We start from the raw sequence: 26289 nt of genomic DNA on the forward strand, positions 1-26289 counted from the left end.
TGGCGTGCCCATGTGGGAGCTACTAGGATCAGTTTGAGAGACGGTTGCCGGAGCTTGCGTACCACGAATGGAATGAGTGGGAGAGGCGGAAAAGCGTACGCAAATCTGCCCGACCAGTTCATCCATATTGCATTGCCCTTCGACTGTGGGTGGTGAAACCTGGCGGCGAAGGTTGGGCATTTTGCATTAGTGTGTGGCGAACAGATCTATGTCTGGTTGGCCCCATTGTTGGAAAAAGGGGAGTAGGACTTGTGGATGTAATTCCCATTCGTGGATCTGAGTGTCGACTTAACAGGTCGGCAATCGGATTGTGAACTCCTGGAAGGTGTTCTGCAAGTAGGTATATGTTCTGGGGAACGGCCCATCTCCAAATGTTCTGTGCAAGCTGGGACAGCTGGTGAGAATGTGTGCCCCCTTGTTTTTGTATACAATACATGGCTGTCATGTTGTCCGTACGGATGAGGACAGTTTTGTTCTGGAGATGTATTTGGAATGATTTTAGTGCTAGTATTCATGCCAGTAGTTCCAGGTAATTGATATGGAGCACTCTGTTGAGTGGTCCATTTGCCCCGAGTGGTGTGTCCTAGGAGATGGGCTCCCCATCCCATGAGTGATGCGTCCGTTGTTAGCACCATTTGTGGAAGAGGCTCGAGGAACGGCCGCCCTTTGGACAGGTTTAGTGTGTTCCACCATTTGAGAGTGATGTGAGCGGCTGTCCACCAACATCAGATCTGTTAGTTGTCCGTGAGCCTGATTCCACCAACGTGCTAGACACTCTTGCAAGGGACGCATTTGTAGTCTTGCATAAGGCACAATGAAGATGCAGGACGCCATCATGCCTATGAGTTGCATGAACACACTTGCTGGATGGTTTGAAATTTTGCGATCAGAGCTTTTATATTGGCTATCCTGGCTGGGCTGGGATATGCTAGGGCTTTGGAGGTATTTATGGTGGCTCCCAGATATTGATGTATGTGGGAGGGTTGGAGATGATTTGGGATATTTTATTGTGAATCCCAAGCGGTGTAAGAGTTGAATAGTTTGGTGAGTCTGTAGAACGCATTTGTTGAATGAGTTGGCTTTTATTAGCCAGTCGTCTAGATACGGGAAGACATGAATTTGTTGTCTTCTGAGATGCGCTGCTACAACTGCTAGACATTTGGTGAATACTCTGGGCGCAGTGGTCACACCGAATGCAAGCACTGTAAACTGATAGTGTCTGTCCACCACACTCGTTAGGTACTTTCTGTGAGCAGGATGTATGGGAATGTGAAAATAAGTGTCTTTGAGATCTAGTGTGGCAAGGAAATCTCCTTTTTGTAGTAGTGGGAGCACTTGTTGAAGAGTGATCATATGGAAATGATCTGAGTTTATGTACAGATTTAGGGGGGGAAACGACCAAAGAATCCAGAGGGAGCTGTCCTTTGATGTAATAAGGATCTTCTGGGGCAGGTCTATATTTTCTCTCAATTCTTGGGTTAAGCACCCTGGCACGGACGGGGTCTTTAAATACTTCTGTGGCGTGTTTTGCGACACCTTTAATCATAGGTAGAATTTGTACTGTTTTCTGAGACTGTTCAAACGTGTCTAAGAGGAAATCTTCCTCGGGTGCATCGGAGTGCATGGTGACGCCATGGTGAAGTGCTGCCCTGTTTACTAGTTGTCCAAACCCCAGGTGGTCATCTGGAGGTGATGGTTTGAAGGGATATGGTGTAGGGTGTGGGGTCAGGCATATCTGGTATGCCAATCATCCAATGGTGCGGTATCTGGAACCGTGAACAGATCATTAGAGTCACGAGGATCCCCCCCCCCCCCCACACCTCGATGTTTTCCGGTTCCGGAGCTGGGCTCTGTGCCATGATATGGCGTGGAGCTCTTCGATCCCGAATAGTCTTTTTGGATCGAAATTCTGCGCAAGCTGGACAGCTGGCTTCGTCGTGTTCCGGTGATAGGCACAGGTTGCAGACTTTGTGATGGTCACAGTACGGACATTTTGCTCCACACTGGGGACATTTTTTAAACGGAGTCCTAAGCCGTATGCCTCATGGTGTGGATAGGCCCAACCGCCCGCATCGACGTCCGGAATCGAGCCGATGAATTCGATTGTGAGTGAAGGTGCTTCGATGTAGTTGGTAAAAGTTTTAGTCTTCGAAAAGATTGTATTTGAGATTTCCAACCGGAGTGGAAAAGTTGCATCCGAACCCAATGGCGGAAAAAAACAATCTGAGGATGGAGTGGATGCCCATGCGCACTGTAGTCCAAGGGAAGAGTCACCTATCTCTTGACCAAAGACTTCTTCCGAAGACAACAACAACCTGCAAGCATCCGAGCTCAACACCAGATGGCGATCTACTATCCCAAGTGTGTGATCTGCAGCTCATATGCCTCAAACACATTTTTTATTAATTTAAGGCTGAAAATGAATGATTATGAGTAAAATAAAGGGCTGCAAAAATGCAGCTAAATTTCCATATTTGTGCCACTTAATTTGCTAATCCATGCCGCAATATCCTGGGGGGTGGGGGTCGGAACAGTTAGCAATTTTCACCTACATACCTCAATGTTTTCATCATCTTCATCATCATTACCAGAGGACTCCTCTTCTGCTTCTTTTAACCACTTAATGAAGGGCTCAGCTTTGACACGAATCTCTTTGGCAAGTTCCTTGGAGACATATTTTTTTGACGGCTTCAAGTGGAGAGACATTAAGATTATTCATTCTAGAATTTGACAAGTCAAAAACATGCCTATGGCCCTCCATTAGAAAAATGTGCACTTCTGTAAATTAGTGCTGTAGTATATACATCTACAATTATCCATACTCTGCTTTTATTGCACAAAATTAAATGATAATTCACAGCAAACTAATAAGGGCAACATTCTATGGTTCCATTTGAAATATGGATTTCGTCATGGCTATTAAACCACTTTGCAGATCTCTATTATCAGGACAACTAGCTTGCACAGCAGGGTTATTCAAACAAGGAGCAACAAAGGCAAATTATGTGGCATGTTTGACAGCATTTTCATCTAGAAAGATTATTCTAGCTAAACGCAACTTTTGTGAAATCAGCAATTAATATGGTAAATTAGTTATATAATCCCAACTCTTCCCCAAGGAAAAACGTAAATTTGGAAGCACTGAACTCAGAAATTCCCATCCCTCAACAACATGGTTTGAGATCAACAACTGGTATTCACATTTACTTAACAAGTGCACCCTGACTATTCTAGCACAGACCTTTTGGCTACCAGTTTACATAACATTACGCAGTCAATGAAAAAGGATAGCCTGGAACTAGCACAAGATCAGAAACATATTTGAGTTGTTCAAACGGCTATACATGGTTCATTAATGCAACACCTTCACTAAAAGGAGTATTGCTTTAAGAGGAAACGAGTTTGACTTGCCTCACTGACCGGTTTCAGTCTAGAAATATGTACACTTGTTACAAATCACTTTTCAAACCAACTCGTAATGCTCCCAGAATGCTGTGACTATACGCAATTACATGCAGAAGTCCGAAAATATTAGTGATGGCTTTGAAAATAAAATCTAGTAAATAAGTTTGCTATTTTGGAAAAAAAAGTTTTTCATAAACTATTGGGCAATATTTCTACGTTTTATTTAGTAGTCTTGCAGTAGCACATATTATATAGATTTATATTGCCAAGATAGCATACATTCAAGCAGTGGGCTTCTGTACCACAAATCATAAGGTGTGCCCGTCAATTTGACTCAAGCAAGGCTACAACACCAACACCCGTACTGTCATAGGGTGTTCGATCAAAGCACAAGACACATAGATGGATACATGCATAGTGGCCTGACAAGCAGAGAGATGGCAATTGTACATCGGACAGCACGGGCTAAAAACTTGAGAATTTAATCCAACTGGTGTTTCTGCACAGAAACCAGGTCAAATGCCTTCTGCTCAACTTTAAGGGTATGGGTGCAAATAAAATAAAATACAATAAATCACTGACTGGCCAACGGCTAATATGAATTAAATGTAACCTGCCAGTCAATTTCCCACCTCAAATGCTCCAAGGCAGAAGAAATTTGGTGTGCAGTGCTATATAAATACACAGTAACAAAATTAATATATACCTTTTCTGCCCAGCTGATGATGACCTCTTCCTCTAAAAGATCTGCATCATACATTTCTTTAAGGGTGCGGGGAATTTTAGACAGAAGTTGCGCTTGATGTATATCCACTACACACTCAAATCCATGCAGTAGGTACTTCTGTGCTTTTTTGTTGTTATGACAAAACTGCAAAAGAAAAAAAAAATGGTGTAAGGAAACAAATTCCAGTGTCCCTCCCTGCCCCCTCCAAATCATCAAATCCTAACCACGTAGATATGCAATAATGTTTTGCGTCAGTCATGCCTTCATCACTTCACACAAAACATCCTTGTGACAGAAGTCTAGCAGCAAACAGCTTTCAAATTCACATTCAAATTGCATTCTAGGAATTAATTCAGATAATTAGCATATCAAGCTACAGAGCACTTTAAAAGAAAATAGGTAACGCAGCAATACTTGTAAAGGAAAATGCTACTTACCAGTATGCATCTGTTCTTGGCATGTAGAGCTGTATACTTCAGCATAGATCGCCATCTGGTGTTGGGCTCGGATGATTGCACTTTGCTTTTCTCAAATAAGTCTGTAGTCACGGGATAGGTGACTCCTTATGGTGATAGTGCGCATGGGCATCGACTCCATATTCTGATCGTTTTTCGCCATAAAGAGTGATGGCGTTAGTATGAGAATACAAAAGGATGTCCAGGTGATATATCTAAATAAGGAGGTGGGTGGGCGTATACAACTCACATGCCAAGAACAGATGCATACAGGTAAGTAGCATTTTCCGTTGAGGCAAATGAGCTGCAGATTGTATACCTTAGCATAGACTATAAAGCAGTTTCCTCCCTAGTGGTGACAACCTGTATCTGTTGCAGTAGTTTGAACAAGTGTTCTCAATACAGCCTAGCCCACAGTAGCTTGTTGCTTTGCTTGCACATTTACACAATAGGGTTTAGTGAAAGTATGCGGTATAGACCAAGTTGCTATTTTGCAGATGTCATCTAGGGGAATGTTCCCCAAGAATGCCATAGAAGCCCCTAGTTTGCGTGTGGAATGAGCTCTAGGGGGAATAGTTATTGTGCGTTTAGCTTTGAGATAGCATAATTGGATGCATTTAACAATCTACCTTGCAATTCCTATTTTTGAAACGGGATTGCCTTTGTGAGGTGGGGAGAAAGCTACAAAAAGTGGTTTTGGTTTTCTAAAACATTTAGTTTTCGATGTAGTAGAGTATCCCTCTCTTGACATCTAGCATGTCGAGAGCGCGGTCTGCCATGGAGTCTGGTTGAGGGAAAAATACTGGATGTTGAACCGACTGATTAAAGTTAAAGGCAGATGCCACTTTAGGCAGACATTTTGGATTAGGCTTAAGAACCACTTTACTATGGTGTATTTGTAGAAACGGTTATTGTATGGTTAATGCCTGGAGTTCACTAACTAAGTGATGTGATAACTACCAGGAAGGTTACTTTCCAAGTGAGGAACTGTAACTCGCCTTTGTACAGAGGTTCAAATGGGAGACCCGTGAGGACTATATTGAGATTCCATACAGAAGTTGGAACTCTAGGTGAATTATTCTTTCAAGTTCTTCCATAAACACTTTGATAGCCAGTACTCGAAACGACATGTCTGTTTTGGAGGTAAGCACCAATTGCAGTAAGATGTAGCTGTATAGATGTGTAGGCTAGGTTACATTGTTGTAGATGCAAAAGATAACATAATATTTTGGATGGAAGCATCTAGCGGACAGATTTGTACTATAAATGACAAATCGCTTCCTGTTTGCTCATAACATGCTCTAGCAGTAGGAAGTCTAGCCTCTTTAATGATGTTCATGCCATCTGACGGCAGATTAAGGTAGTCAAACTCTAAGACTTCAGGAGCCAGATTGAGTTGTTTGGGATCTGGATGCCTTATCTCTCCATGGTTCTGAGTGAGGAACTTGGGGAAGAGGTGGAGCTTAGGATGATGCTACTGAAAGTTCCAACAGGGTTGTGAACCATGGTTGGCATGCCCATGTTGGAGCAACTAGGATCATGAGGGAGCGTGAGCTTCGGAACCAGTAACTGAATGAGCGGGAGAGGCGGAAAAGCGTACGCAAATCTGCCTGACCAGTTCATCCATAGCACATTGCCTTTGGACAATGGGTGTGGATACCTGGAGGTGAAGCTCGGGCATTTTGCGTTTGTGTGCGGCAAACAGATCTATGTCTGCATGACCCCACATGTGAAAGAATGTAAGAGCAGCTTGAGGATGAAGTTCACATTCGTGGATCTGCAGTGTTCGACGACTGAGCAGAGCCGCGATCTGATTGTGTACTCCTGGTAGATGTTCTGCGAGGCAGTAAATGTCTTGAGGAATAGCCCATCTCCATATGCTTTGCGCTAGTTGTGAAAGCTGGAGTGTGTCCCCCCCGTTTTTGTATACAATACATTGCTGTCATGTCTGTACGGATTAAGATAGCTTTGCCTACTAGCAAGAGTTGAAAAGACTTTAGTGCTAGAAAGATTGTCAGCAACTCCCGGTGATTTATGTGGAGTTGTTTTTGGTGATGGGTCCATATACCCTGAACGGTTCGGTTTTGGAGATTAGCTCACCAGCCGTTGAGTGATGCAGTGGTTAGCACTATATGTGGAACCGGGTCGAGGAACGCATGCCCTTTGGATAGGTTTTGTGTGTTCCACCACAGTAGAGAGCAATATGTGCGGCTGTCCACCAACATGCGATCTGTTAAATGAGCTTGGTTACACTGATGTGCTAAACTTTCTTGTAAGGGATGCAACTGAAGTCTTGTATAAGGAACAATGAGGATGCAAGAGGCCATCATCGTTATTAGCTGCATGAACACTCTAGCTGGGAGTGTTGAGGTTGAAATGCTGGCTATCCTGACTGGATTGGGGTACGCAAGACTGGATTGGGGTACGCAAGAGCTTTTGAGGTATCTATTGTGGCATCTCGATACTGAAGTAGGTGGGGCGGTTAAAGGTGTGATTTGGGTAAGTTTATTGTGAAGAGAGCAAGAGAAAGACACACACACACTGCTTTTATGAGCCAGTTGTCGAGATAAGGAAACACTTGTGTATTGTCTCCGTAAATAAGCTGCGACTACCTCAAGACATTGTGAAGACTCGGGTGCTGTAGAACTCCGAATGGGAGGACTTTGAATTAATAGTGCGGACCGTCCACTACAAACCATAGATACTTTCTATGAGCGGGGTGAATGGGAATATGAAAGTAGGCGCCCTTGAGATCTACATTGGCAAGGAAATCGCCCTGTTGAAGCAGTGGGAGGACTTGTTGGACAGTGACCATGTGGAAGTGGTACGACTATGTAGAGATTTATTGGTCGGAGGTCTAGTATTGGCCCGAGAGTACCGTTCGAGATTAGAAAGTAAAGCGAGTAAACCAGTTCCTTGACGAGGTAAGGGAACCAGTTCCATTGCGTGTTTTTGTAATAAAGAGAGAACCTCTTGTTTTAACGGTGTCCGATGTTCTGTGGACATTGGACGTTCTTTGGGGGATATGAATGGGGGAGTTTAAATGAGTTCCAGGCAGTAACCATACTGGATAATTTGTCTTACCCACTTGTCTGCGGTGATGGAATTCCAGACCGGTAGGAACTGTGATAGTCTCCCCCCCGACTGGAGTGGAATGTTCGGGGGGGGGGGGGAGTGGAGGGAGGTCACTTTTGTAGTAGGAGATGTGTGGGTGTTAATCACCGCGTCTACTTTTGTTGTTGTTCCTTCCATAACACCCTCTTCGGGGAGGTTGGAGTAGTGTTTTTGAAGGAGGATCAGGTGTTATCAGTCCCACTAGTTTTAGAGGTGCCCCTATAAAAGGGAGTGACGAAAAGACCCTCTAGTGGTTGTTGACTGTAGGGCTCCCAAGGACGTAGCAGTTGGAGTCCTTTTTTATTTTTTCCAAAGAGGTGTCTACAGTGGGTCCAAATAAATGTTCTTAAATCAAAGCGTTGATTAAGAATTTTAGACTACACGTCCTGTTTAAACCCAGTTATGCGTAGCCATGCATGTCTGCGTAGTAGAACGCTTGTGTTAACCGCACGAGACACAGTGTCGGCTGCATTAAGAGCACCCTTTATAGAAGTGTTTGTAATTAACTTTTCCTCTAGTATGAGGTAGTTAGCCTGAAGACTTATACTGATTGGGAAGATGTATGAGCTTTTCAAGCTCATCGTAATGAGCCCCATCATACCTGGCCAGTAAAGCTTGGGTATTGGCAATGCGCCAGTGATTCGCTGCTTGCGACGCACTTAGTTTACCAGATGGTCTAGTAATTTAGACTCTATCTGGAGGTGCATTTGACAACCAAGCAATCTAGATGGAGCTGTGCTTGGATATAATCTGCATCGTTGGAACTGGTTTATATATTTTTCTCAATCCTGGGATTGAGAAGTCTAGCCCTGACCGGGTCTTTAAAAACGTCAGGTGTGTGCTTGATCATACCTTTTAACATAGGTAGAATGCTTGTTGATTTTTGTGACTGTGTAAAAGTCTCTAATAAAAAAAAAAAACTTCCTCCAGTGGGTCTGAGTGCAATTCTACCCCATGATATTGTGCAGCCCTATTTATGAGCTGTGCAAAACTAGGTTGTCTTGGGGGGGGGGGGGGGGGGGGGGATGGCCTAGATGGGTAGGAGTCTGTATCTGGGAGGATTATGAATATCCTCCCAAGGATCAGGTGGTGGGAGAGTAGTCAGTCATTATCCTCTTGTGGGTTTTCATCCCCACCCTCAATCATCATCATCTTGTGTTGTAGGTGAATATGGAAGTATTGGAGTGTGCTGGAGAAAGGGGTGTAGTAGGAATATTTGTAGAAGGGTCTGGCTGGAGAAGTTCCCATGTCTCTTCTTTAAGGTTACCTTAGATTCCTCTGGGGAGTCCAAAGGTCTCTTTTAGATGGAGTTGTTTTGATATGACCTGATTTAGGGTGAGTGTGAAGAATTTTTTGTTTAGGATCCACTGGATCTGGTTGAAATGGGTCAGCACTGAGGATTTTTGGATTAGACGCCGAAGATTTAGGAGGGGTCTTTGTCCTTATGCTTTGGAGGAGCTGTGGAATTTACGAGCTTTTTTGGCTCCCAAGAATAATGGTCTTTATGCGGCTCCGAGGATTGGTCTTTTCGTTTCTCAAGATTTATGGCCCTTCTTCGGTTCTGAAGATTTATGGTCTGATTTCGGCTCAGAGGGTTTATCCTGATGGTATTTTGGGGCAGAATGTTTGGATTTTGGTACCGATGCGTGGCTGGCTCGGTCCAGAGTTGCCTGAAGGCTGGTCTTAGGACTTCGGAGCTGGGCCCGAGGGCAGGGCGTCTGAAGGGTTATCACCTGAGCCTTATGTTTTGAGAAGGGGCATAGAGGGATTTGTTGGATGTGCGTCGAGGAACGCGATCGAAAAAACAATACAGTCGAGCCGTGAAGGATTGCACGTCGAAGGGGAATCGAATAAGACACCGACCCGGAGCGCAGCAGTTTACATCCAAACCAGATGGTGGAAAAAAACAATCTGAAGATGGAGTTGATGCCCATGTGCACTATCACCATAAGGAGTCACCTATCCCGTGACTACAAAGACTGACACAGAACAGAAGTGCAAACATCCAAGCCAAACACCAGATGGCGATCTATGCTAAAGTATACAATCTACAGCTCATATGCCTCTAACAGTATAATTTTGCCCCCAACCGACTACTCCACAGCTAAGACAGAGGTGCATCAGCAAAGGTACATGGGATGCATGTAACCATGACACAGGTAAGAATATTCTACTAGAGTTGCGTTTCAGGGTACCGACCACTGAAAAAAAAAGGGTAAATAAAGCAATTAAGGTACAAAGCAACCACAGATGTTTTAATAGCAATTAAAAACTTACTCTGAGAAAATGGCGTCTGTATTTCTTTATCTGCTCTCGGATCCGGTCATCAAAAAGAACTTCAGTCAAGACCAGCGGACCCATTGCTTTGACATCCAGCCTTTCAGCTTCTGCCAAAATATCTTTGTCAGACGTATCAATAACACCCTCTTCCTTGCGTTTCTGATGGGGGGGGGGGAAATAAAAAAAAAACGATTTTCAATCCATTCATTTGTTTGAATCAGAATAGCAAGCAGTATTAAATGTTCAGTAAGCATGTAATAAGCAACATTATGCAACACTGGCATTAAAAGGAGTAGGTTACCCTGTAGGCATCGTTTTGTAGCGTGTGGTGCTACAGATTCACATGCTATGCATACTCCTGCCATCTGGTGTTGGGCCCGGACTATGTAATTTGTTTTTTCTCGATAAGTTTTATGAACCGCGCAGTGGATCATTTCTCCTCCCCTCAAGGTAATACGCATTTTTAATGGCTCCTTTAATTGTTTTTTCTCCCTACCAAATACAGGGAGGATTACGTTGGCATTCGCTGTTGAACATGCTGTATTTGTGTGGATCCTTCTCACCATCTAATACCTGCTGGGGAGGCAAGAGGGTACATGTGAATCTGCAGCACTACAAATGGATCCTACAAAGAGATGGTTATAGGGCAGCATATTCCATTCGTAGTACATGTTGGCTGCAGATACACATGCAATGCATGGACTGTAAAGCAGTACCCCTAGTGGCTTTAGGCACGAGATAGTGAGTTTGTTTAAAATAATGTTTGAAGGAGTTCGTCCAACTAGAGCTTGCTGTCTTGCTTGAACATCCACACAGTTTCGTAAAATAATGAGGGTTAATCATGATGCTGCTTTGCGGATGTCACTAAGAGGGATATTTCCCCAAAAAGCCATGGTCGCTCTTTTCTTCCAGGCTGAATGATTTCTTGGCATAGTTGTTAACGAATAGTTAACCCGTCGGTGTAGTTTTGCAGCTTGAAGATCTTTCTGGATTCACTATGCTGTGCATTCCGCAGTCTGGTGGTTGGGTCCGGAATCCTAGTCTTTCTTCCTTTTTTTGTAGCCCAGGTGGGCGTCGAAGTCCCACCATTTGGTGTACCTCTCGTGACGTCGGCACGCTTCCTGTGAAAGTCCCACCTTTGGGGCGCCATCTTCGGGTTTTTTTTCCCCCTTACTCTTTTTTTTAACCCTAGGCGTTCAGCAATTTACTTATATACATCCTTTCAGTATTATCTTGTTATTTCAGTCTTTGTCCTTCCCAACCTTTTTCTCCTGCCTCATCTTCCTGGCGGAGGTGGGTGGGTTCACTAGTGAATCCAGAAAGATCTTCAAGCTGCAAAACTACACCGACAGGTAAGAAACTATTTGTTTTGCAGCGTGAATCTTTCTGGATTCACTATGCTGTGCATAGATTTTGTAGCGGTTATCTCTGTGGCGGCTGGGTGGAAGACGAGCGTTGGTCGTTGAATATATGTTGGAGCACCTTCTGTCCTAATTGTGCTTCCTTGTTCATCTGTATATCCACGCAGTAGTGCTTGGTGAAGGTGTGCACCGAAGCCCATGTTGCCGCCAGGCATATGTCTTGAATGGGTGTATTTGCCAGAAAGGCAATTGTTGCTCCCTTTTTCCTTGTGGAGTGGGCCGCCGTGGCCCCTCGGATAGCTCTTGCCCCGCCTGTTTGTGGCAGAATTGTATTGTTCGTGCAATCCATCGTGCAATGGTGCTTTTTGTCACTGGTCTACCCAGGAAGCTCGTTGCGAAGGACACAAAAAACTGCTTGGTTTTCCTGTGTTCTTTGGTCCTCTTGATGTAGTGCACCACCGCCCTTCTAGCGTCTAGAGTGTGAGGTGCCCTCTGCGCTTGTTGCTGGGTTCTGAAAGAAACTTGGTATTTGAATAGTTTGATTTATATGGAATGCTGACACCACCTTTGGCATGAAGTGTGGGTCCGTCCTCATTACGACTCTGTCCTTGTGTATCTGGATGTAGGGCTCTTGCAGCGTTCGCGCTTGCAGCTCGCTTACTCTGCGCAGTGAAGTTATTGCCACCAGAAAGGCTGTCTTCACTGTTAGCATTTGAAGGGAGGCCTTGTGAATGGGCTCAAAGGGCGCCTTCATAAGTTCCGTCAGGACTATGTTGAGGTTCCATGCCGGAGGCGGCATCCTCTTTGGTGGCGCTATTCTTTTTGCCCCTTCCAGGAATCTCTACTACCTGTGACGTAAAGAAGCTTCCTCCTGTCTCACCTCGTGTGTAAGCTACGATCACCGCTAGGTGGACCCTCAGCGAGGACGAGCATAGTTTTGCCTTTAGAAGGCGTGTGAGGTATCTAAGCGCCGTTGACTCCTTTGTCAATTTATTTTGCAGTTTATTTTTGTTGCACCACATTGTGAACCTTTTCCACTTTTCCCCATAACATTTTCGGGTTGTTGGTCTCCTTGCCTCCCGCAGCACTCGCATAGTGCTTGGAGGTAGTTTAAGGTGTGCGAACTCTATGTCTTCAGGAGCAGTCCGAGGCTCTCTGGCTCTGGGTGTAGAACCTCTCCGTTCTGCATGGAGAGCAAGTCCTTTCTTTTTGCGAATTTGTGTGGAGGTCCCTGTGCCATCTCCACTATTTGTGAGTACCAGGTCTGTCTTGCCCACTGTGGTGCCACCAGGATCATTGTCATGTTGCTGGTCTTGCACTTGAGTACCCTGTGTATCAGTGGTATTGGTGGAAAAGCGTATGCAAATGTCCTTGACCAACTTATCCATAGGGCATTCCCCTGTGATTTCTGGTTGTCTGGATGCTAAGTTTTGGCATTTTGCATTCAGGTGTGTTGCAAACAGGTCTGTCGGTGTACCCCACCTTTTGAATAGCCTTTGCGTTTCCTGTCCATTGAGCTCCCACTCGTGAGATGCCGAGGTCTGCCTGCTGAGCCAATCTGCTTCCACACTGTCCTTCCCAGGTAGGTGTATCGCCAGCAGGTCTATTTTGAGTGGGATGGCCCATCTCCAAATCTCTTGTGCCAGAGTGGAAAGGGGGAACGATTGTGTTCCTCCCTGCTTGTTGATGTAGAACATTGTGGTAGTATTGTCCGTCTGTATCAACACTTTTTGGTTGTGTAGCTGCCTCTGGAAGGCCTTCAGGGCTAGCAGTACGGTCTTCAATTCCAGGTAGTTGATGTGTCTGACCGCATCTGCTGAAGTCCACAGACCCCTCACTGAGCTTGTTCATGTGCGCTCCCCATCCCATCTGGGATGCGTCTGTGGTAATGGTCACAGTTGGGCTTGGTGGTGTCAAGGGCTTTCCTATAGTTATCCCTGTTCCACCATGCCATCTCCCCTTGCACTGCGTGCGTAACAACCACTAGATCCTCCCAACTTCCGTTTGCTTGTGACCATTGTTGATGCAGCCATTCCTGGAATGGTCTCATGTGAAGCCGTACATTGGGGACTAGGTGGATGCATGACGCCATCATCCCCATGATCTTGCTCGCTGTTCTCACTGTGAGCTTGCCCCTTCTGGTAGAGGCGCGTCTCCTTCAGTAGGGCTATTGTTCTCTTCTCGCTGGGCATCACCGATCTGTCTCTGGTGTTGATCTGTGCCCCCAGGAATATCGAATAGTTTACCTGTCGGTGTAGTTTTGCAGCTTGAAGATCTTTCTGGATTCACTATGCTGTGCATTATTCCGCGATCTTGTGGTTGGGTCCGGATTCGTAGTCTTTTCTTTGTTTTTTGTTTTTTTTTGTAGCCCAGGTGGGCGTCGACGTACACCATTTGGTGCACCTCCCGTGACGTCGTCGTGCTTCCTGCGGAAGTCCCACCTTTGGGGCGCCATCTTCGGGTTCTTTTTTCCTTTCCTCTTTCTTTTTTTTTAACCCTAGGCGATTGATTAATCCTTCTTGTCCCTTTATCTGTATGTTTGTATTTCTTTGATCTTTTCCGTTTTACCCCCTCTTCCTCCAGCCTCATCTTCCTGGCGGAGGTGGGTGGGTTCGCTAGTGAATCCAGAAAGATCTTCAAGCTGCAAAACTACACCGACAGGTAAGAAACTATTCGTTTTGCAGCGTGAATCTTTCTGGATTCACTATGCTGTGCATCGATTTTGTAGCGGTTTTCCTAGTTCTGTGGCGGCTGGGTGGTAGATGAGCGTTGGTCGTTGAAAATGTGCTGAAGCACCTTCTGTCCAACCTGTGCTTCCTTGTTCATCTGAATGTCTACGCAGTAGTGTTTCGTGAACGTGTGCACAGATGCCCAAGTTGCCGCGAGGCATATGTCCTGGATGGGCGTGTTCGCCAGGAAGGCCACGGTGGCCCCTTTCTTCCTTGTGGAGTGAGCCTGCGGCCCCTCCGCTAGTTCCTGTCCAGCCTGTTTGTGGCAGAATTGAATAGTGAGGGCAATCCACCTTGCGATGGTGCCCTTAGTCACTGGTCTACCCATGAAGCTAGTAGCAAAGGACACAAACAGCTGTTTCGACTTCCTGAGTTCTTTGGTTCTCTCAATGTAGTGCATCACCGCTCTTCTGGCATCGAGGGTGTGCAGTGCCTTTTCGGCGTTTGTAGTCGGGTTTTGGAAGAAACTTGGTATCTGGATAATCTGATTTATGTGGAACGCCGACACTACCTTGGGCATGAAGTGTGGGTCCGTTCTCAGGACTATTCTATCTTTGTGAATCTGAATGTAGGGTTCCTGCAGCGTTAGTGCTTGAAGCTCGCTCACCCTGCGTAGTGAGGTTATGGCCACCAGAAAGGCTGTTTTCATAGTCAACATTTGCAGTGTGGCCTTGTGAATGGGTTCAAACGGTGCCTTCATGAGCTCCGTCAGGACCACATTCAGATTCCATGCCGGCGGCGGCAACCTCTTCGGGGGGGCCATCCTTTTGGCTCCTTCCATGAATCTCCTCACCACCTGCGAGCTGAAGAAACTTCCACCTTTTTCACCTCTGGTGTAGGCCACGATGGCCGCTAGGTGTACCCTTAGTGAGCTCGAGCAGAGGTTACTCTTTAGAAGGTGTGTGAGGTACCTCAGTACTGTTGAGTCTCTTGTCATTCTGTTTTGCAGGCCCTTTTTCCGGCACCACACAGTGAACCTCTTCCATTTTGCGCTGTAGCATTTTCGTGTAGTTGGTTTCCTCGCCTCCCGTAGCACTCGCATCGTGCTCGGCGGCAATCTTAAGTGTGCGAACTCTAGGTCTTCAGGAGCCATGCCGCCAGGTTGAGGGTCTCTGGCTCTGGGTGCAGGACCTCTCCGTTTTGCATTGAGAGCCGGTCCTTCCTCCTCTCGAACCTGTATGGGTCGCCTTGTGCCATTTCCTGAATTTGTGAGAACCATGTCTGCCTCGCCCACTGTGGAGCCACCAGGATCAGGGTCATGTTGCTGGTTCTGCACTTGTCGAGCACTCTGTGCAACAGGGGTATCGGTGGAAAGGCGTAGGCAAATGTCCTCCACCAGCTTATCCATAGGGCATTTCCCTCGGATTGCTGATCTGGTTGCCTGGACGCGAAGCTTTGGCATTTTGCATTCTGGCGTGTTGCAAAAAGGTCTATTGTGGGAGTCCCCCATCTCCGGAAGAGTTTCTCCGTTTCCTGGCCATTGAGCTCCCACTCGTGTGATGCGGAGGACTGCCTGCTTAGCCAGTCTGCCTCCACATTGTCCTTCCCCGGTAGGTGAATTGCCAGTAGATCTATCCTGAGTGGTATGGCCCATCTCCAAATCTCCTGAGCTAGGGATGAGAGCGGGAACGACTGTGTCCCCCCTTGTTTGTTGATGTAGAACATCGCCGTGGTGTTGTCTGTTTGGACCAACACCCTCTTGTTGAACAGGTGCCTCTGGAATGCCTTCAGGGCTAGCAGGATTGTTTTCAACTCGAGGTAGTTGATATGGCGGACCGCATCTGCTGGGGCCCATAGACCCCTCACTCTGAGGTTGTCCATGTGCGCTCCCCATCCCTTCTGCGATGCGTCTTGTGGTAATGGTCACTGTTGGGATTGGTGGTGTCAGGCTTCTCCCTGCTGTTATGTTGTCTCCGTTCCACCAAGTTATCTCCTCCTGCACTGTGTGCGTAACAACCACTAGATCCTCCCAACTTCCGTTTGCTTGAGACCATTGTTGTTGTAGCCATTCCTGGAATGGTCTCATGCGCAGGCGTACATTCGGCACCAGCTGGATACAGGACGCCATCATCCCCATCATCTTGCTCACAGCCCTCACTGTCAGAGCTCGCCCCTTCTGGTAGAGCTTCGCCTCCTTCAGTAGAGCCTCTGTCCTCCTCTCGCTGGGCACTACTGTACTGTTGCGGGAGTTGATCTTTGCCCCCAGGAAAATCTTCACCTGCTCCGGTTCCATCGATGATTTTCCCCAGTGGATCGAGAATCCCAGATTTGTGAGGGTGTCTGTTACGCGTTTTGCGTGCCTCTCGCACTTTCCGCGTGAGTTTGCCTTGACCAGCCAGTCGTCCAAGTAGGGGTAGACATGTATTCCCTGCCTTCGTAGGTGCGCCGCTACCGCCGACAGGCATTTTGTAAAGACCCTTGGTGCTGATTTTAATCCGAAGGCCAGGGTCGTGAACTGGTAGTGTTCTTGTTCGATGTTGAATCTTAGAAGGCCCTTGTGCCTTCTGTTTATTGGGATGTGAAGATAGGCATCCTTGAGGTCCACGGTGACCATGAAGTCCCCTTCTCTTATCTGTGGCAGAACCTCCTGCAGTGAAGTCATTTTGAACCTTTGCGTTCTGATGAACTTGTTTAGGTAACGGAGGTCTAGTATGGGTCTGAGGTCTCCGTCTACCTTCGGAACCACGAAGTAGTTTGAGTAGACCCCTTTGTTGCGTTCTCTGAACGGCACTGTCTCTATGGCTCCCTTTTGCAGGAGTTTCCGCGTTTCTTCTCTGAGTATTGCCAGTTCTTAGGCCGATCTCAGTCTTCCCCTTGGTTTCCTGTTTGGAGGTCTTTTCTCCAAATCTACGCAGTACCCGTACTGCACAACGTTCCGTATCCACTTGTCTGTGGTTATACGCCGCCACTCCTGAAGGTAGAACCTCAGTCTTCCGCCTACTGGTGTCGTATGCTCGTAGGCTCTTGAATTTTCTCTTCCCCCTGATGACACTTTTCTGCGCCTCACCCTTGGATCCTGACGAGGGTAGGCGTCCTCTTGCGTGCTGAGTCACTTCGTCGAGGGCTGTTCGCCCCCTCTCCTCCTTTGGCCACGTCCGTTCCCTCTCCCGCGAAAGGACTGGCCCCGAGGTTGATATTGCCAGTTTTGCTTCTGCTGACCTTGTCCGTGACCTTCACCCTGCTGACTTTGCTGGAACGCCTGGTGCGACGTCCCCTGCTGGCTTCCTCCCCTACCGTAGGGTCTTCGAGGGATTTCCTCGCCTCATTCCCCTCAGCTGTAGGGCCCCCATGGACCTTGCCGTCTCGTTTTCTTTTTTCAGCTGGGTGAGCTTGTCGTCCACTGTTGCTCCGAACAGTGTCTCTCCATTGAAGGGGGTGCCAAGGATGTTGTTCTGCACTTCCGGTTTGAATCCCGAGATTCTTAGCCATGCATGCCTCCTCTCTGTGACCCCTATGGCCATGAGTCTTGCTGAAGTCTCTGCCCCATCCAACGCCGTCTTTATACAGGAGTTGGCGATGTTTTTGCCTTCATCTATCAGGTGAGAGGCTCTCAGCCGGTATTCTTCGGGGAGGTGCTTTACTAACTCCCCCATCTCATCCCAGTGCTGGTATTGGTGTCTATTGAGGAGTGCATTTGAATTCGCCATGCGCCAGTGCATTGCGGCGTTCCTCTCGACCTTTCTCCCTGTGAGGTCAATCCTCCTGCTCTCCTTATCCGGGGGTGGGCCCGAAGTTGCTGGTACGTTGGCCCTTCTCCTGGCCGTGGAGGCTATGATGGAGTCCGCGGTCACGCTACCCTTGATGTAAGGGGGGTCCAGGGAGGAGTGCTTATATTTCTTCTCTGTCCCGGGCGTGATCGACCGGCAGGTCGCAGGTTCCTTGAAGGCTTCTCTCCCCTGATTCATCACGCTTTGTAGCATGGGGAGGAACTGGCTCCTTGTCTGGATGGGGAGCAGTGTCTCGACGAGAAAATCGGCTTTCGGTTTCTCCTCGTCGAGTTTGACGCCGAAGGCCATTGCTGCGCTCCTGACCACCATATTGTAGACCCCGATGTCGTCGGGTGGCGAAGGCCTCGAAGGGTACGTGTCCACGGGCTCCTCCGGGTTTTCGGTGTCGAGATCGTGCCATTCGACGTCGTTGCTGGTAGATGCCGCCGATTCGTAGAACGACCGTTGGTCTTCTTCCTCGGCTTCTCCCTCATAATAGGGCTCTTCTTCCTCTTCGAGTTCTCTTGTCAGCCCTTCGGCGTCGAACTCGTCTTCGACCTCACCGACGTCCGCTGATGAAACCGTTGGAATCTTGAATTCCTTCATTCTGGCGTCGAACTCTTTCTTTCTTTGAAGGATGTTCTCCATTTCGGCCTCGAGCCGCCTCTTCTTTTTCTCCATCTCGGAGATGCTTTCGGCGTCGACCGCGGGTCTTTTCGATGAAACTTGCGTCGACGTCGAACGTTCTTTCTGCGTCGATCGGCCCGTTTCATGGGATGCTTTCGACGACCCTTGCCTTTCGGCGTCTTTCGGCACCAGGGAGTCCTTATCTAAGGATCAGCTCGGCCTCTTGTCCGTGGTTCCCCCTTTGGACGTCGAAGTTTTCGGCACCGGGGCTCCCTTCGTGGACTTTGACTCAGATTTTCTCGAGTCACCCTCGTGTTGTCAAAGTACTTTCTGTTTTGCGCTCGACGATTCTCTTACCTAGTCTTCTTTTTTCTTGTCGGTCTCTACGACCGTGAAGTTTTCGGCTGTCTCGGCGTCGTCGTCCGAGGAGAGGCCCAGAGCGTAGAGCGTCGGGGGCTTCCCCTTGCCATCCATGCTGGCGTTGGCCCTTCTCTGCCGCTCTCTCACCCTGAGTGTCTTCGGCGCGAAGGCTGAGCAGGCGTTGCAGTCGATACTCTGGTGATCGACCGGTAGGCAGAGGTTGCAGACCGGATGCTGGTCTTTCTGCGCGAACTTGTGGTGGCAGTTTGGGCAGAACTTGAATGGCGTCTTGTCCATTGCGCTCAGGGTCTCTGAGCGTGCATTCTCCAAGGCCGTCGAAGAAAAAGGGCACTGGTCCTCTTTTCTTCGCGCTCCTGATGAAATCTTTTCCTTTCCTGATATCTTCTAGTGTTTCTATCGACGAAACTCGCTTTTCTTCCTTCGAGTGTAATTCTGGAGCTTCCCGATGACGATCCAGACCCAACGGCGGAAAAAAGAATCTGAAGATGGCGCCCCAAAGGTGGGACTTCCGCAGGAAGCACGACGACGTCACGGGAGGTGCACCAAATGGTGTACGTCGACGCCCACCTGGGCTACAAAAAAAAAAAAAAAAAAAAAAAAAAAAAAAAAAAAAAAAAAAAACACAAAGAAAAGACTACGAATCCGGACCCAACCACAAGATCGCGGAATAATGCACAGCATAGTGAATCCAGAAAGATTCACGCTGCAAAACTTCACCTGCTCTGGGTTCATTCATGATTTCCCCCAGTGTATTGAGAACCCCAGGTTCATTAGTGTCCTTGTGGCCCGCTGTGCGTGTTCCTCGCGCTAACTTGCTTTTATTAGCCAGTCCTCGAGGTAAGGGTACACATGAATCCCTTCCCTCCGCAGGTACGCTGCTACTGCTGCAAGGCATTTTGTGAAAACCCTTGGTGCGGACTTCAGCCCGAATGCCAGGGTTGTGAATTGGTAGTGATCCTTGTTGATTGTGAACCTTGACAGTTTTTTTGTGCTGCCTGTTCATTGGGATGTGCAGACTTTTTGCGTACTTGTTTAGGAACCGTAGATCCAGGATGGGTCTTAGTGTTTCGTCCACCTTTGGTACCAGGAAGTGGTTTGAGTACACTCCTTTGTTACTCTCCTTGAAAGGTACTGGTTCTACGGCCTCCTTTTGGAGCAGCTGTAGTGCCTCCTCTGCGAGTTGTGCTCCCGTCTCGAGTGTTCCCTTCTTTTTGGTTTTCTGTTTGGAGGGCTCCTTTCCAACTCTATGCAGTATCCGTACTGAATGATGTTGAGTATCCATCTGTCTGTAGTAATTTTTTGCCATTCCCGGAGGAAAAGCCTCACTCTTCTGCCTACTGGTGTTGCATGCTCGAGGGGGTTTGGTTTGTGTACCCCCTCCATTTTGTTCCTTTTGTGCTCCACCCTCGGAGGTATATTGTGGGTGAGCCATCTTCTTCGTGCAAAGTCACTTTGATGTGGGTTGGTCTCCCCCTCTTTGTCCTCGTCCGTTCCCCCTACCGCGAAAAGACTGGCCTCTAGGCTGGTACTGCCAGTTTTGTTTCTGCTGCCCCTGTTGGCCATGGCTCTCGCCTTGCTGGAAACTTTGGTGAGATGTTCCCGGCTGGTTACCTCCCCTTCCGAAAGGTCTCCGAGTCAGGGTACCTCTTTGCATCCCCCTGAATTGCAGGGCCCCCATGGACCTTGCCGTCTCATTCTCTTTCTTGAGTTGGGTGAGCTTCTCATCCACCGGTGCCCTGAACAGTGTCTCTCCGTTGAAAGGGGTATTCAGTATATTATTCTGGACCTCTTGTTTGAATCCTGAAATTCTGAGCCAGACCTGCCTCTTTTCAGTGATTCCTATCGCCATCAGTCTGCTTGAAGTCTCTGCCCCGTCTAATGCAGTCTTAAGGCATGAGTTAGCTATATTCTTCCCCTAGATGGGAAGCCCTCTGTTATGTTTGATTAGGTCCCCCTTCTCGTTCCAATGTTGGTACTGGTGCCTGTTCAGTAGCGCATTTGAGTTCGCCACGCGCCAGTGCATTGCGGCGTTCCTCTATTTTCCTTCCAGTGAGGTCCATCCTTCTGCTCTCATTGTCAGGAGGTGGCCCAGAGGTCACCGGGACATTGGCCCTTTTTCTGGCCGTAGATGGAATAATGGAGTCAGCAGTGACAGATCCCTTGATAGATGGCGGGTCCTGTGAGCAGTGTTTGTATTTCTTTTCTGTTCTGGGCGTGATGGATCGGCATGTTGCTGGGTCCTTGAACGCCTCTTTCCCTTGGTTCATCACACTTTGGAGCATGGGGAGGAACTGGCTCCTAGTTTGGATGGGTAGCAGTGTTTCGAGTAGAAAATCTGCCTTTGGTTTCTCTTCCTCTAGTTTCACGCCAAAAGCTGCAGCTGCGCTTTTGACGACCGTGTTGTACGCCCCAATATAATCTGGCGGCAAAGGCCTCGAAGGATATGTCTCTATGGGCTCTTCTGGGTTTTCGGCGTCGAGGTCCTGCCATTCCAGCTCTTGCTTCGTCGACTGTGCGAGCCGTAGATAGACTGCTCCTCCTCCTCTTCTCCCTCATAATAGAGATCTTCTTCCCCTTCTTCGGGAGCTTTCGACTGCTCTTCGGCGTCGAACTCCACCTGCTCCTCGACTTAGACAAGAACTGTCGCCGGTTTCGCTGGGATTGTGAATCTTTTCATCGAACTCCTTCTTCCTCTGAAGGATGCTCTCCATCTCCGCCTCCAGCCTTCTCTTTTTCTTCTCCATTTCGGAGGCATGATCGGCGTCGAGCGCTGGTCTTTTTGACGGAGCTTGCGTCGACGCGGCCTTGACTTTCGAAGTTAAACGCCCCACCTCGTGGGCCTGTCTCGACGAACCTTGTTTTTCGACGGCCTTCGGCACCTGGGAGTCCTTCTCGAAGGATCCGCTGGGCCTTTCGTCCTTGGATCCACTCGCGGTCATCGAAATTTTCGGTGCCGGTGTTCCTTTCGAGGACTTTGACTCTGGTTTTTTCTAGCTAGTGTCTGGTTTTCGGGGCCCTTTTGAGGTTTTTGTGCTCGACGTCTCTATCTTGTCAGACGTTTTCTGCGACCGTGAAGTCATCAGGTCCCTCCGCGATGTTGTCTTCATAGTCGGTGGAGAGGCCCAGGTCGTACAGAGACGGGGCCTTACCCTTGCCTTCCATGTTGAAGTTGACTCTTCTCTGCCTCTCTCACCCGGAGGGTCTTCGGCGTGAAGGCGGAGCAGGCGTTGCAGTCCTTGCTTTCGTGGTCGATAGGCAGGCAAAGGTTGCAGACTGGATGTTGGTCCTTCTGCGCGTATTTGTGGTGGCAGTTACGGCAGAATTTAAACTGTTTTGTCCATTCCTGCGCTTAGAGTCCCTGAGCGCGCATTCTCCGTTGGACGTCGAAGATTGATGTTCTCTTCCTTCTTCGTCGTCCCGGCTCTATGTTCTTCCTCTCTGTAGTCTTCGCAGTCTTCGCTTAACTTCCCTTCGATGAAACTCGTGCTCTTCTTTCTTCGTTCAAACTCCGGAGCTTCTCGTTGACGATCCAGACCCAACAGCGGAAAAAAGAATCTGAAGATGGCGCCCCAAAGGTGGGACTTCCGCAGGAAGCACGCCGACGTCAGGAGAGGTACACCAAATGGTGGGACGTCGACACCCACCTGGGCTACGGAAAAAAAAAAATAAATAATCCAGACCCAACCACCAGATCGCGGAATAATGCACAGCATAGTGAATCCAGAAAGATTCACGCTGCATAACCTTGTATTCCCAGGATCCACTGAAAACGGCTAGTGCCTGTGCCCTGTCTACACAGAGGCTTGCGAGGCATGTAATGACTAATTTCAGAATATTGCGAAGAAAAACAAGCTGTGATATTACAAGATGGGAGGAGAGCATGCACTGCTTTAGCTTTATTGCAACACAAATGCAACTTTGGTGACAGAAAAAAAAAAAACAAAAAAAAAAAACACAGCTGGCTCAAATACCAATTCCTGGATCTACAGGTCCACGTGGCATTTAATACTATGGAAAACTTTGCAAGCAGCTTTTCCACTGTGATGTGTTTACCAGTAGGGACATTGACATGCTGTTTTCAAGTGCAGGGTCTAGCTGTGGCTGTAATCACAAAACCATCACAACTGGCGTTTCACAACCCATTTGTACACAGCAAACTGGCTACCAAAATTAGTGGCATCAGCGTGCAAAAATATATTTTATGGGGCAGTAAGTGAATGAAGTTGTCCAACATTTCTTTTCTAATGGAGGAAAAATACTAGGGCAACACCTACAATTCAAACTCTTACTCCCAAGGACAAACAGCAGGGTTTGAATAGACAATATCAGGAGTATTCTAAGAAATCTACATCCACTGGGATGTTTGAGTACCAGTCTCAAATCAGAGTAATATTACAATTAATAACTTCCACCTTATTAAAAGTGTACAACACAGTAAATTCAAGAGAACATGCTACTGTACCCATGATGGGCTCAGTCTCCATAGGGCCCAAAATATCTACACTGAAAAGGGTAAAGCCCCCCCCCCAAAAAAGTCACATTTTCCATTAACACTAGCAACAAACAAGCTGACAAAAATCAATTACCTTAACAAAGTTAAATAATGTATTAACTCTATCTTCTATAGGTTTCTCCAGTTCTTCGCTAAGGGTCAGATTCTTTGCATGGTCACTTATTTCAGCCATTCTCTTTTGCTGTGCTTCTGCTGTTGTATCTTCGCCCCAATCTTCATCATCTTCATCTTCCTGTGTGTATATAATTAATTAAAATTAGGCTAGGATCACAAACCTGTTGCAACAGTTAGAAAAATGTAAACTTGTGTAAAAGTTACATACCTGCAACTGCAGGTTCACATATGCCTGCATTAAACAGGATACCCTTGTAGACAATTTTAAAAGTAGCATGCTGAAAACCTCTATATACACAAGTAAACTCACTTTTTGACCCAACCACCCACGAGGAGCAAAGCCTTATGATGAAGCACAACACCCATTTGGAAGATTTTCCTGTTCACTTTACATTCCAAGGTACAGCTAACCCACCTGTGTATGTATGCAGGCTTGTGTTATACATGCTAAGGTGGCAAAATGTATGCCCTGTGCCTCAAGTACAACAGATTTTCAGCTACCTATACACAGGTTAAATTCATACACAAGTTCATACATCCTCACAGACCACACAGCCCAATCATTGTGCCTAGTCAAATTAGGTAGAATCTGGTTCTATGGACATTAGTCTTAAAGTCAACGAAGCTGGGTGCGAGCGTGTCCAATAATACTGCACAAGTTGCTTGGCTTTCAGTAGCACACAATGATTCTTACTACAGAAAAGGTTGGAGACCACTGGTTTAGAGCCTGAATAACAGACACTCCACCTCCTCTATATGCAAACAAAGTACTAACTAGTCAAACAGCTCACACGTTTTAGAACTTTCTAATTATTTTCTTACCACACGGGGAGGGCTGATCTCATCCAATGGATTGTCATTGCTGGATGAAGAACCATTCTCCTTATCTTTACCCTTTCGATTTTTCTTGTCCTTTTCCTTTTTTCCAGTACCGCCATCAGTGTTCTCTACAATGAGAAAGTGTCAAAATGCACATTAAGGCTTGGGCAAAAAGGCAGTCATTTACTCCTCATTACATACCAATTTTCAATTAGTTATGGTGTAGTAATTTCATAACTACAGATGTTGGCAACATTAGACATGAATACTCTTTAGATACAAGTTAAACTGAGTAATTAATTGTTTTGAAAGAATAGAAGATGGTCCATGAATTTCAAAGGAGATTTCTATTGCTGAAGTTAGTTGCACAACTTACAGCAGTACACTACTTACATTCCAGCTTTAATCTAAATCTCAAATGTTCAGTGGGTGCGGTAAGACATGCAAGGTACAATGTAATCAATTTGCTGACAATGCTTTTTGTAAAATACATTGTATAGACAGAAGTTCGAAATATATGCAAGGAGTTACTTCCTGAAACTACAGTTAAACAGTTGAATCCTTCAGATTCATGTGCTTGAAATAGTGATCCTGTTTTCTGCCACTCATATCCTCAGGTTCAGTCGAATGTATTCAGATGATACCCTATTGATTAAGGATGCAGAAGATGGAGTAGTTTTTTTTCTGTAACTCCAGTTCTGTAGTAGGGGTATCTCGGTTATAGTCATAATCTAGTGAATAGTCCCGCCCATGTGCGCGGACCCCGGAGCAATAAAAAATAATCTCTAAAAGGTGACAAATCATGCAGACCTGCATACACCTTTAAGAGAGAATTTAATTTAAAGACAGATAATGCAGCCTATACCCACAGGCTACACTGTCCAGTACTTCAACTAGAATTCCACCAAAATCCACAAACAGCACTGCCTGTCCAGTTTTTCTCCACATAGGAAAAAACCCTGTCTCTACCAGCAAAAGCCTCTGGAATGATAGAGAGGAAGGAGTGGACAGACAAGCCCCATAGGCTGCCATTATGTGGCTTGGAACAGGATACTGTGCCTTTAAGAAAACTTTCCAGTTTTCCAGAACTTTCCCCAGTATCCCAGAATGCCCAGCAGGTCCCATTTACTTTCAGTTCTTTTTGAAGGCGTAGCACGCCAGACCTGTAGCATTCTCCATATGAATAAGTATCTCTCCACCGGGGAGGAGGGCGGGCGCTTATGACTATAACAGAGATACCCCTACTACAGAACTGGAGTTACAGAAAAGAAACTACTTCTGTAGTAGGGGATCTCTGTGTATAGTCATAATCTAGTGAATAGAATGGCAAGCCCATCCCCACACAACAAAAGCGGTGGAGAACACATAAGACAACCACTACTGTGCGGACAAATTTCGCAGCGAAGCCTGCCCAACCTGAGCATCTGCCCTGGCATCCGAGTCCAGACAGTAATGCGCAGCAAAGGTATGGACCGACTTCCAAGTGGCCGCCTTACAGATTTCCGCAATCGGAACATTACGCAGCAAAGCCGTCGTGGCAGCTTTGCCCCTGGTGGAATGAGCCTTAGGTTTACCCCCTAAGGTCTTATTAGCCTTTTGATAACACAACTGTATGCAGGACACAATCCACCGAGAGATGGACTGCTTAGAGGTCGCAAGACCAGTCCTGACTGAGCCATAATTAACAACCAATTGGTCAGACCTACGAATATCCTTGGTCTTATCCAGATAAAATTTCAACACCCTTCGGACATCCAGGGAATGGAGAGCCCTTTCCGCTGGTGAAGAGGGATTCTGAAAGAACGTAGGTAAAGTTATGGTCTGATTGACATGAAAGTCAGAGATAACCTTAGGAAGGAACTTAGGGTGAGTACGCATCACAACCTTAGCAGCATGAAACACAGTATAAGGTTCTTGACAACATAATGCCTGAAGTTCACTCACCCTGCGGGCCGATGTAATGGCCACTAGGAACGCCGCCTTCCAGGATAGGTGCTGCAATGAAGCCTTGTGAATAGGTTCAAAAGGCTCTCTCATCAGTCTGGACAGCACCACAT

At 47.0% G+C, this 26289-nt stretch overlaps 1 protein-coding gene across 3 annotated transcripts in view; it reads right to left on the minus strand.

The window, feature by feature from the left end:
* The window catches only part of EIF5 (eukaryotic translation initiation factor 5), a 121845-nt gene that overhangs the window by 21335 nt on the left and 74221 nt on the right, over positions 1-26289 (minus strand). For all 3 annotated transcript variants that reach the window (XM_085626307.1, XM_085626308.1, XM_085626309.1), the window contains 5 exons: positions 24236-24360; positions 23373-23531; positions 9979-10140; positions 4112-4276; positions 2557-2688 (listed from right to left, as the gene is read on the minus strand). In XM_085626307.1, the coding sequence (XP_085482433.1) occupies positions 2557-2688; positions 4112-4276; positions 9979-10140; positions 23373-23531; positions 24236-24360 (743 nt within the window). The remainder of the gene's footprint in view (positions 1-2556; positions 2689-4111; positions 4277-9978; positions 10141-23372; positions 23532-24235; positions 24361-26289) is intronic.

Source organism: Triturus cristatus, chromosome 9 (assembly GCF_964204655.1).
Source record: "Triturus cristatus chromosome 9, aTriCri1.1, whole genome shotgun sequence".
In the NCBI taxonomy this organism is placed as follows: Eukaryota; Metazoa; Chordata; class Amphibia; order Caudata; family Salamandridae; genus Triturus; species Triturus cristatus.